This window comes from Notolepis coatsorum (genome assembly GCF_963971535.1).
Source record: "Notolepis coatsorum genome assembly, chromosome: 5".
Taxonomy (NCBI): domain Eukaryota; kingdom Metazoa; phylum Chordata; class Actinopteri; order Aulopiformes; family Paralepididae; genus Notolepis; species Notolepis coatsorum.
The window spans coordinates 93,671,801-93,684,661 of record NC_140169.1 but is presented as its reverse complement, the minus strand read 5'-3'; the positions used below and the strand labels follow the sequence as shown (position 1 = coordinate 93,684,661).

Sequence of the window (12,861 nt, the reverse complement as noted above, 5' to 3'; positions counted from 1 at the left end):
TATGAAATGTGGCAATTCTGATTATCGTGACCTTGTTGATTATAAGCATTGCCATTCAGATGTGTACCATGGAGCAGAATATGTGCCAGTCAGACATAGATTTGTGACTGAAAGGAAGACAGGAACCAGTAGAGAAGCAGATCCTGAGACGAAGGTGGGGGTGGATAGGCCAACCGGCAGCCAGTACTACACGACTTGGAATCCCCAGGGGAAGCGGAAGAGAGGGCGGCCTAAGAACACCTGGAGGCGGGACACTGAGGCGGAGCTCAAGAGACAAGGAACTAGCTGGGGGGAGGCAGAAAGGACAGCAGAAAGCCGTGTTGGATGGAGAAAAGTAGATGGCCTATGCTCCATTGGGAGCGATGGGCCTAAGTAAGTAAGTAAGACATAGATTTGTGCTCTTTTATTGAGACATAGGTCACATGGTAAATGGCTGCATTTATATAGCGCTTTTATCCAAAGTGCTTTACAATTTTTTTTTTTACACATAACAATTGCTCACATTTTACCCATTCACGCACTCACACACCGACGGCGGAGGCAACCATGCAAGGTGCCAACCTGCTCATCGGGAGTTTAAGTGTCCTGCACTTTGACATGCTGCCCGGGAGGAGCGGGAATCGAACCGGGAACCTCCAGATAACCAGACGACCGCTCTACCTACCGGGCCACTGTCGTCACATACAATGTATTGTTTAATTTTTATCCCACAGTGAGTCTGTTAAACCAGTGTCCATAAATCTGGTCTCTCAAACATTACAATGTAACTCATCGTCTCCATATGAACTGTTCTGCGATTTGAGCTTCGTTAGACAAAACGCAAAACTTATTTTAATCCTAGCTGTCACTTTTTTCCTCCAGAAGAAGCCAAACACGTCAGACTGAGTGTCAAAAGCCCTGCTACGAGAGCCAGCAGTAGAACATTGCAAAACTTGGGAGCCAGTCAATATCCTTCTATAAACCAGAGAGATGGTTCATAGACAACATGTTCACTCCAAAAACTTGCTTCTAGACTTTGTCTCAGTGCAGGGTCCCCAAGGAACTCCACAAGAGACACTATTTCAAACTGGGCCCGGTGAATGGTAGTGTCTAGATCCCATTGCCCAGAAGGATTTTTTTTTTTTTTAAATACAGTAGCAGGAACGGTTGAGGTTACGTTCAAGGCAAAATCTCCTTGAGTCGACTGATGTGGAGAGATGCAGGTCTTCCTTTTTCCATTCATAACTATCTGGTTAAAGGTGCTATAGATAACATTCAGCCACTAGATGTTGTTTATCCAATCAGGTGCATTCCGTGGAGGAATGGGAGGAGATACATGTAAACGACAACATTCATTTTGGACCCGCTAACATTTTTTAAATGATAAATTCAATAAATCATTTTGGGGGGGGGGGGGGGGGGGGGGGGGGGGGGGGGCCAATACTGGTATTCCGCTCTTTTCTAAAAGCTCTATGTATTATTTAATTTTTTTAATGATTACTCTACATATAGCACCTTTAAAGTATAGTCTATCCCTCCTGTCTTCGCTTCCAGGGGTTGAGGGATTTGGCAGAAGTAAGCTCAGTTTCAGTTATGGTGAGGGACAGGTTTATAAACAACCTTTTATGCGAAACTATGACAGGCTCGGCCAACAAGTGACGACCTCCTTCTAGATTAACAGCCAAAGTACTTCCGGGCACTGGAATCTAGACACGCCCCTTTTTAACGCTGGCCTTGTTGAAGGAATTGAGGTTGAGAGGAGTGATATTTTCAAATCTCAGTATCTAAATTAAACGCACATAGATAATATTTGTATGTAGATTTTTTAAATAATACATCCACAGAGGTTTTAGGACGGTGTGGAATGAGTATTGAATGTTGTTTGGGTTAGGGTTACATGTTGTATCCCCTCCCTACTTCTCATTTCCCCACGTGGAATGCACCGGATTGGATAAATGACATGCTGGTGCTCTAGTGCAACATCTAGTGGCTGAATGTTATCTATAGCATTTTTTTATTATTCTGAATGGGGGACTGTATTAAGTATGATTGCCCCCATTAACTTAATCTATCCCACAATGCAAACTAGTATTTAACACAACCTCTGTTAGTGTTAACATTAGTTACCAAAGATTAGAGCTAATGGTAGCTACCAAATGTTGCTGCTAACGCTTTTGCCTTTGATTAACAGTAGCTAGCTTTAGCTGTATCATTTTGTAGCCGAAATAGCAGCTCTAATGTTTGATAGCAAATGCTTTCCAAGAGCAAAAGAGGATGCTAGACGCTTTGCACTGTGGGCTAGACCATATTAATGGCTTCAAACATACTTGACAGACAGCCATACTTGATACAGTCTCTCCCATTTGTTCCTTACCACACGGAAGAATTAAAGATAAGTGAAATATTTTATTTTGATCACCAACTCATTGTTGCGATGAGTCTTTAGTTTTGTCTGTAGGGCTGTCCAAGGACGTGCTGGCAGGCTCGCTACGCTGTCCCGGGCTGTCCAAGGACGTGCTGGTAGGCTCGCTACGCTGTCCCGGGCTGTCCAAGGACGTGCTGGTAGGCTCGCTACGCTGTCCCGGGCTGTCCAAGGATGTGCTGGTAGGCTCGCTACGCTGTCCCGGGCTGTCCAAGGACGTGCTGGCAGGCTCACTACGCTGTCCCGGGCTGTCCAAGGACGTGCTGGCAGGCTCGCTACGCTGTCCCGGGCTGTTCAAGGACGTGCTGGCAGGCTCGCTACGCTGTCCCGGGCTGTCCAAGGACGTGCTGGCAGGCTGAGAGCGGAGAACGCACATGGCAGCTTTACCATCTTTGACCACTGTTGGCTTGGAAACAAATCCCACCGTCGCCTCGATTTGTTGAACTATCTGCTCCAGTGAGGTGTCCTATGATTTAAAACAGAAGATGGGAGAAATTACTAGTGATATTCCTCATACAACACGTATAACACAATATCTGCATGCATGTCAAATCACATGCTAAATAATAAAATAGTTGTTTATTGAACTGCATGGTATGTAAAGTGTAATATGATGGATGGGATCAGTACTCGGTATGAACAGTTACTGTGGCCAGGTGTTGGAAGGAGAACAGTTCTTTCTTCTACAGTTGTTTTCCTCACCAGTGACTGTGTGATTTCTCCTCGTCTCGACTTCAACGTAATCTTGACGCGATGCTTCCTCTCCAGCCAGCTCTGCACCTGTTTCAGCTTGGTTCTCAGGTCGCGAGCGCCGATGTCGGAAGAGAGGTTCAGCTCCTTCACCTGCGCCGAGCCTGAGGAGAAAAGGAGAGTTACTCTTGGGAGGCAGTGCGGTCGTCTGGTTCATCTGAAGGTTCAACGGTTCAATCCTGGCTCCATCCCGACTTCGCGACAAATGTCAGATGATGTCAGCAGACAGACTGCAGATGTGTGTTTGTGTCGGTGTGTGTTTGTGTCTATCTCGTTGCTTCAGTTGGCTTCTCAAAGTTTTTCTGCCACATCAAATTTTTTGGATGTTTATTGTGAATTTCCTACACCAGCCTTGCACCAGCTAGAATATTGACAGTTGGCATGGCCCTGGCTGGGTGTCATCTATAACATCTCTCCCAATTCATTGTCTATGGAGCAGCTCCATACTCTATACCTGATGACATCACAAGTGGAAAACAGCAGACTGTCCATGTTTTGGACCGTTATTCGTCAGACCATAGGAATAACGTGTATTCATTCTTAAAAAAAAGAGTCCCCTGTTTTTCCCAGGTGAAATACATACGAGCCTTATCTTTCTGCTTCTCCCGCTGCTTCATCTGCTCCTCATGAATCCCCTTGCCGCTCACGAGCCTGTAGACGGGAGGGTCCGCCTTCTCGCTGACGACCACCAGTTTCAGAGCCCTCTCCTCCGCGAGCCTGAGGGCGTCGGCACGTTGCATAATCCCAAGGTTCTCCCCGGTGTTGCCGATCACCCGGAGCTGGCAGTGGCGTGGGTCCAGCTGCTGCTGCTTCTTCTTCTTCAACAGCACGGGATTCTGCTCAGAGTCGCCGGGTGTGACAGAGAACGAGGAGGACCACCTCCAAGAGGGAGCCTTGTTGTTATAGCTCTCACTGAACACAAGAAGGAACCTCGACGCGGGCCTCCCGGAGCCCGGTCCAACGACACGCACACCATGGCTCACTGCGCGGCATAGCAACCACCTCAGGCAACCAGCAGACATCCTGGGATAGATAAGATAACATATTATTTTATTGATCCAGGCGTCATAGCAGCATGGGGGAGGGGTACAGGTATGGGCAGGGTAATAGATAGAAGACATGCATATAGGCAATACAAATGTAATCTGAATATAGAAATATGAGATAAATAAACAGATGGTACAGATGAGGGTCTGTACCCTAACTGCCATGATACAGCCTACACCATATGTTTACGTTATAGGACGGATGGAGACGGAGATACGTCGGCGTTAAAAGATCTCCTCCAGATGTATTTAAAAATGTTCTATATGGGGCTTCCTGGTGGCTCACCATGATAGGACACATACCTGTCCTGGGTTCGAACCCGGCATAGAACCATAGAACCCCCGTTCTCTCTATCCCAGATGTCCTGTCATTCACTGTACCATCTAATAAAGCAGAAATGCCCTAAAAAAATCTTTATTGAATAGCAGTTTTTTGTATTAATGTGTTTTTACACCAAATTATTCAATAAACTACTGGAAGTGGTTCAGCAGCAGCTCTCCACCTTTACCCTCATTGAGACTCAAGGATCTATATGCAAATCAGCAACAAGCACCCATTGATATTTACCAGGAATTCCAAATCAGCAACTTAGTATATTCTTTCAAGACATGTCAATACTACCTACTCAGCTTTCTGTGTACACTGAAGCTAAAGGTGTCAAGTTACCACATAATAGAAACATGAGTGGTTCAACCTATTTGTTACATCAACACACATGCAACTCAGATTTCAGGGAAGTACAGAGAAGCTCTCCCTCCAGGGGAAGAATGTGAAAAAGGTTTGATGGATTGAAAACTTTATTAACAGATTGCAGAATGGGTATAATACAGTACAGCTCAATACATACAATTGTTAAGGGGATGCAGACCAGAGAAAGACTTTCGTCTTGTTTACATCAGGGTCCCCCATTTTCAATTAATCATAACATATATGACACACATGACATACAGATAGACAGTACTGCTACATCTATACATTTATGACATCTGGTGATCTGGTGACAAGTTCTGTCTGCACAAATAATCATTTGTATAGTAAAAGTTATGCTTTCAAAAGTTTCAAGGAGTTAACGTTAGGTTATGGCTATAACCAAGTTCTGTTAGTTAGGGGCGACGCTTGGCATCACCTTACTGCACTATCTCGCATATGTGCACGCGCACTGAATAAAGACCACAATGTACCTTTAATCCCAATATTCGTCTGACCACACCCCTCATCAGCTTACCTTCATAAGCAGGTGTGTGGTCACCTGCTCTCCTCCTTCCCAAGCTTTCACCACAAGGTGAGGTCAAGGGCTGCAGCGGCCGTCTGATGCCAAGCGTCGCCCCTAACTAACAGAACTTGGTTATAGCCATAACCTAACGTTCTGTTTCGTTAAGGGGCTCAGCTTGGCATCACCTTACTGCACAAGGGGAGGCCAAGCGGAGCCGCTGGCTGACAAATACACCCCGCTGACAGCCCCCCAAAACCATCAGAACAGGGAGGGCCGAGCCCCCCCGACCCCCCCTAATGGAGGGTATCCCCCCTATTAGGGGCTTCAAGGGAAGGCGACGGACCCGACCGTGCGAAGAGGCACTCAAGCAACTCAACGCACAGGGTGAGCAGACCGTGGCTTGACCCCACGACTACACACACGCACAACCCGCATGCCACCCGGGAACGAACGGAGGAACAACCTCGTTACTGCCCCCAGAATCACGGGGTCAAGGGCAAACCCAACCCCGTGGCAAGGCCGTAGCAGCGGAGCACGAAGGAAGACCCAGACCCACCAAAAGGACTGGACTCCCTAGAATGGGGGCCCGGAGAAGTCCATGATGCCAGCATCAAGACCCCACCAGGTGGGCACGCAGTGCCCCGCCCCCCACATCGCCAGCGTATTCGGACAAAGGCCCCTCAGTTACTGCACCTGGTATTCCCAGGCGGAATCCCATCCAAGTACTAACCAGGCCAGAACCTGCTTAGCTTCCGAGATCGGGCGAGTTCAGGTTGGTATGGCCGTAAGCCGAGCGGGCCCTGTCCCCCCAACAGTACACCGCCTGGCACACTGACCCTGCAGAACAGGCAGTCAGCATGGCCGTAAGCACACAAAAAAGGTTAACCAACGGAAGCAGGCAGCGCACCGGGGAAAAACCAGGCAACAGGCTGTTAACCCTAGCCTGGAGACTGCGGACGAGACAGGCGCCAGAGGGGACAGCTGAACACAGCCGCCCCGGCGGAAGGAGCGTAAGCTGGCGGTGTTGCATGACCAAGCCTCCATTTAAAAAACCCCACCCAGAGGGGTCGAGGCAGAGAAGGCTGACACGATTGGCAGACGTCATGAACGTGCAGGGGCACCCTCAACCGGTGAACCTGGGAGTTGACACTGCTCCAACACACCAGGGAATCAACCACCTCGGTGTTACCCAATGCGGTGGTTGTTCCTATAACCCCTCAAGAAAAAACTCCAAAACACACCTGCGGGTATACACCGGCTATACCGCAGTACAAGTGTTTCAGTTTTCAAAAAAGGGTTAACCCAGGCCTACGGGTCGCAAACATCACTTCGGACCGGGCCTGGCGGTACGGGAAGCACAGGGTCACCAGAGGAGGTCAAAAAACCACCCCCACAGGCCCCTCTTCGCCATGCGTGAGAGAGGAGCGAAAAATAATGGAGAACCAGCCCCTAAGCACACCGTACTTGGTATTCCCAGGCGGTCTCCCAACCAAGTACTAACCAGGACCAACCTGTGTAGCGGCCGAGATCCGACGAGATCGAGCGTGTACAGAATGGCATGGCTGTAAGCCATTACGACAGTGCTGAGTAAAAACGTACCCAACCAGGGTCTCCATAGCGCTTAACCCTGTGACACCCAGACCGACCTGGCATTTTTCCCCCTGAAAAAAGCCCAAGTCCCTCAGGGTACCAGAACAGCAGATCTGCATCCCCGGCGGACAACGGGTTCAACTGATCTGGACCAGCGTGACCAGAACCAGTCCCGTGCCCTAACCACGCCGACATGCCTACTCCAGGAGAAGGGCAGATATGCGTGTTGATCTTAACATGAAAAGAAGGCGCCACCCAGACGTTCGGGCGAACCGCGCCTGGTGGCCCACCCCAAGGGCGTGAGACCCCTCTACATATGTTCAGATCCATTCCGTCATCATCCCCCAGATATGAACGAGAATCCGTCGAAAAACCAACCCAGGTCATGGGATTTGGTCGTCGGAAGAGGAAAAACCCCCATCTCAGTTGCTTTATAAAAACGCTGTTTCAACCACAAGCAACCAAGGCGTGCCAGTCAATCGCCTGTTTACAGCGAGCTAGCACTATACGTGCGTCGGGACACACCCCCATCAATGAACAGGCTATTTAGACCTGTCATTGAATCCCCAAGGCGCCCAGGGGAACGACAAGAGGGGTGTGACACTCCCTAACTCCAACACTTCTGGAATAGAAAAGAAGGAAGCATCAACAGTATGTATCCCAGTCTACACAGCCGGGGTAAAAATTTTTCACATTTTTACATCCCACCACCCTCCCATAGGAAGAAGACGGGGATCCCCAGAGAGACTTCCCACGCGAGCTGTACAGATTGAAAAGAATATATTGCACCTTGAGCCATGTAAAAAATTGGTTTTAGGGCTCTCCGGGGAAGAGGCACTGAACCCATACACACTCAATAATCGAATTGAATCGAATACATATACAATAGAATAGGACCCTTCTAGAGGGTCCACTCACTTTGACAATCTGAGGAGGAAGGCTCTGTACTCTGATGGAGGCTCCCTCACATGGAAGAAGGAGTCCGAACTCACAGAAGGCCCGAATAGGCGCTTGGTGAGGAGGAGCCCTGACCACCCCCCCGAAACAGATCCATCACATGGACCTGAACAGCACACGGAAGTCCTACCAACAGAGACGCGCACGGTGACGTACTCTATGGCGGGGGAATTCCTGCGGTGCACACGCCCAATATACCAGGCCGTGGGACCAGGAAACCCCCCCCCCCGTAACGTGCCGAACCGCCACGTGACGGGAACCTTGAAGGACAGGGGGTGTACCCCTGACCGACAGAAACAAGGGGGAGAGGAAAGGTTACCAGTTCACCCCTTTACGACCCCACACCCATGATACGATGTAATGACAAAAAGAGAATATGACACAGTCATAGTCAGCTCTATGAAGCGTTTGACAGCTCCACACAGCGCATGAGCTAACCTGCTATCTGATTTTTACTAAGGAAAAACACAGAATAGAGAGGGCTCTAAGAGCCCCGGTCCAACATACACATGTGCTTCTGTGGCCAGTCCAACCCAGTTGTAGGTCACATGACACACACAACCCATCATCACCTACAAAAAATGGCAAAAAACACTCAACAGAGGAACGCCGTTTTTCACAATGAGAGAATACATCATTCTCGATTAGTATCGGCCACAGGCCTTGCTAAGCACACATGACAGCGACCAAACCATTTTTTCTTTTAGGAAAATAAAGTTTCTCCAGCAGATTTAGCACAACCTCAGCAATCAAGCTAAGAGTTACATCGCATCCCTACCACACAAAAGACACAATTAGTGCACAAACATGTCTGATAGGAGGATGAAAAAGTCCCCAGGGAACCGGGGGGAAACACAATCCTCTTATTTTACCCTCAATACGGCCAGTTAAAACAGGAAAACCTGTTAATATGTGAACACACTGTTCATTGTCATCACAGGCTGAGAAAAGGACATTCTTTTACTCACTTGTCACCAAGCATAGCTTCATAGGTTAGTTACCTTAGTTGTGAGTACACGGTACATATAAACACCATGATGTTTCTCACACAACAACCAGATCATTACATCCCGATTTGCACGGAGAAGCTAACTGCCAGTGACAAAAACAGCTCACACATAACCCGTGCCGTATCCCAAATGCATTGCAGCAACACACGTTTTGGGAAAACATCGTTATTCACAATACATTTAGAAAAGTAAAACCAGAAAACGTGTTATAAGGTCTGGTCAAACCTGTTCCTACCCGGAACGTAGATCAGCGAAGTGCAGTCACAGACACCGTAGGAACACAGCCGCTCCTGTGTTGTTCGAACTGGGCAGCGTCGCCGCTCCAACCCGCACTACAGTCCTTTGTTGATGCAACCTTGCCGTCCTGGCTCAGGGCAGGGTCGACGAAACATCCCCTGTCAAGGATGACGTCGTAGTCAAGAGTGTAAAACATGTTAAAATCAAAGCACGTTCAACAGAATAGCATCAAGCTAACGGCCGCTCCAACCGTTCGGGTGCTACTGCTTCTGCTCGCGAGACGCCGAGCTAACGACACACGCGATCAGAAGCGAGCCCACGGCGGCGCGCGAGAAGCTAAGCTACCCCGCGCCAGGCCATGGTCTATAGCAGCAAGCTAACGTTACCTAGCGATCACGACATGCTAGCACCGCAGCTAACAGCTGACTGGCTAACAGTAGGCCCAACCTGAGCAGGCCATGCAGCGATCCCAGCAGGCTAACGCAGCAGTTAACAGCTGACTGGCTAACCGTAAGCTAAGCAGCTATCAATTGAACCTGTAAACAATGACATAACACTCACCCAGACAGGCCGCCGTTCTGAACCTCTCCTCACTTTTTAAGAGAAAAGAGAAAACAAGATGTCAACACCGCTTCACAACGGTGATTTTACCAACACCCGACGGAATCAGTACAATACCAACTGGCCTGTGTAGCTGACTTTGAACATGAATCTGCCGCTATCGCACATTCATGCACATATCCCCTCGTGAAGGAATACTCTCATTTGGATATGAAAGATGGGGCCTTAACACGGTGACAGAGAGAATCCACTCGTCCAAAACACACAGGGATCACCAGTGTTAATGGTCGCGGCCCACTAGTTAAAACTATAATGGTCTTCAGACCAAGGCCTTCTGTCGCCTAGGTGGCTGAACAAAGGACCCTAGCCTGGGGCCGGTTTCCATAAACATTGTCAAGTAGCCCCCATAGCACTAACAGACAAGTGGAGCCTGCCAGCAAAACACTACTCACCCAACCTGGAACGCACCGCTTCTCACAACAGCGGCATGTCCGACAGTTCAGCTGTGGCCTGACAGGTTTCACCCCAACAAACACAGCAAGGAACTGCAGTTGAGAAGCATGCAGCGGCGTGCTCCCAATATGAAAACCGGTGGAGGATTTTTAGAATGATCAACATCTTCCAGACACTCCAGTACGAAGACAATATCGCCGTATTTTCTCGAAAATAGTGAGAGAGAAAATAAAGATGATGTCAACGTATCCTTGTTTCCTAAAGCTGTTCCTAATCCAATTTCTTCCATCATGGTGTCAAGTGTGGGGATCTACCGAGGCACTTATTCCTTGTGGTGAAAGCGAGAAGGAGGAGAGCAGGTGACCACACACCTGTTTATGAAGGTAAGCTGATGAGGGGTGTGGTCAGACGAATATTGGGATTAAAGGTACATTGTGGTCTTTATTCAGTGCGCGTGCACATATGCGAGATAGTGCAGTAAGGTGATGCCAAGCTGAGCCCCTTAACGAAACAGAACCATAAAACGTGTTTGGCTACATTCACACTGCAAGCCCTAGTGCTGAATTCTGATTTATTGCTCAGATCTGATCTTTTCTGTTTGGCTGTTATCTTTTAAATGTGGCCAAGATTCCAGTGTGAACTGGTTACACTGCGGAACTGACCCGTAGGTGCAAATGAACAATAAAGAAGATGGACAAATTGTGATAATCTAGAGTGTCAAACAATCAATCAAGGCAGAAATTTATGAAAATGGAGGACCCGCTTATGTAAACAAGACGAACGTCTTTTTCTGGTCTTTATGCTCTTAGCAGTTGTGTGTATTGAGCTGTACTGTACTGTACCCATTCTGCTAATAAAGTTTTCAATGAAAAAAAATCTAAATTAGGAGAGCAAAAAATGCACCGGGGCTCATCATGATCACGTTTTTCTGAGTGCAGACTGCAGTCAACACATATGATGAATTGAAAATGGGGGACCCTGATGTACACAAGACGAAAGTCTTTCTCTGGTCTGCACCCCCTTAACAATTGTATGTATTGAGCTGTACTGTATTGTACCCATTCTGCAATCTGTTAATAAACGTTTCAATCAATCAATCAATCAATCAATCAATACATTAGCCAGCTAAATATTTCTGTATGCTTTGATTGATTGATTGAAAACTTTATTAACAGATTGCAGAATGGGTACAATACAGTACAGCTCAATACACACAATTGTTAAGGGGATGCAGACCAGAGAAAGACTTTCGTCTTGTTTCCACCAGGGTCCCCCATTTTCAATTCATCAGGACATATATGACATACATGACATACAGATAGTCAGTACTGCTACATCTATACATTTATGACATACCAGATTTGCAAATACAGTACTGTTTGTGATACAGAAGGAGTCAAGAAAAGGGAGTATATACATTTGACGTAGAAACTGTACATTGGAGGAGGTTGGGTGGGGGGGGTTGGGTACACTGGGATATTGACAACCATACTGGGTAATTTACATTGGAGGTGGTTGGGGGGGGGGTCAGTATGGGGACGATGTCCACGTACGCAAGAATATAAATGAATCCCAATAATATTTCATCTTAAACGGGTTATCTTTGATTGTACAAAAAGTAGCATACTTAGTTCCGTAGGTCAAACTCCCATCTTCATGCTGAAACCCCTGCGTCTGTGTACTGTGTTAGTCCTTGTCTTCTTCTTCGTCTTGTAACTTCAGTTTGTGGCAGGCTCCACACAACATACACGTATCACTGCCCTCCACAGGCCATAGTAACAAAGTACACATTCGGATAGAAAACAGGGTTAGGCCCGGTTAGCCATTAGCCCGTATTATGAATGAATGAATGAATGAAAACTTTATTTAACAGATTGCAGAATGGGTACAATACAGTACGGCTCAATACATACAATTGTTAAGGGGATGCAGACCTGAGAAAGACGTTTGTCTTGTTTCCATCAGGGTCCCCCATTTTCAATTCATATAGACATATATGACATACATGACATACAGATAGTCAGTACTGCTACATCTATACATTTATGACATACCAGATTTGCAAATACAGTACTGTTTGTGATACAGAAGGAGTCAAGAAAAGGGAGTATATACATTTGACGTAGAAACTGTACATTGGAGGAGGTTGGGTGGGGGGGGTTGGGTACATTGGGATATTGACAACCATACTGGGTAATTTACATTGGAGGTGGTTGGGGGGGGGGGGGCCGGGGGGCACACTGTATAAACAAGTAACACTGTACATTGAGGGGGGGGGGGGAGGAGACACTGTACAAACAAACACAATTGTACATTGAACTATTGACAAAACCATACTAGGTAAATTACTGTACATTGGAGGGGGTTGGGTTAGGATATTTACAGGGGCCAGTGTTGAATTGCAGTCTCCCGTAGGTGTCCCTTGAGAGAGGTTTTGAAAGTGGGTAGTGATCCACATTCCTTTACAGCTTTGGGTAGGGCGTTCCACATTGATGTGGCATAATTGCGAAACGTGTTTAGTCCCTTATTTGAGCCGAATCTGGGTTTAACATGATTTGTGGAGCTCCCTCTGGTGTTGTGATCGTGGTATTCACTGACCTTTGGGAAGTATTTTGACATGTACATGGGTACTTTGGTCGTGT

The 12,861-nt window shown here is 47.4% G+C and overlaps 1 protein-coding gene across 1 annotated transcript; it reads right to left on the bottom strand.

The window, feature by feature from the left end:
* Window positions 1-1,420: 1,420 nt before the first annotated feature.
* On the bottom strand, window positions 1,421-11,926 carry mtif3 (mitochondrial translational initiation factor 3). The gene is made up of 4 exons (XM_084315070.1): window positions 11,847-11,926; window positions 3,735-4,174; window positions 3,104-3,255; window positions 1,421-2,867 (listed from the first exon to the last, which is right to left on the bottom strand). The coding sequence occupies exons 2-4, from the start codon at window positions 4,171-4,173 to the stop codon at window positions 2,403-2,405; spliced, it is 1,056 nt and encodes a 351-aa protein (XP_084171196.1). The 5' UTR covers window position 4,174; window positions 11,847-11,926; the 3' UTR covers window positions 1,421-2,402.
* Window positions 11,927-12,861: the final 935 nt, after the last annotated feature.

Coding starts and splice junctions, on each gene's coding strand:
- mtif3 (XM_084315070.1), bottom strand. CDS start 4,173: ATGTCTGCTGGTTGCCTGAGGTGGTTGCTATGCCGCGCAGTGAGCCAT. Junction 3,256..3,734: donor GAAGCAGAAAGATAAGGCTC/GTATGTATTTCA, acceptor TTTTCTCCTCAG/GCTCGGCGCAGGTGAAGGAG. Junction 2,868..3,103: donor GAGAAATCACACAGTCACTG/GTGAGGAAAACA, acceptor TTTAAATCATAG/GACACCTCACTGGAGCAGAT.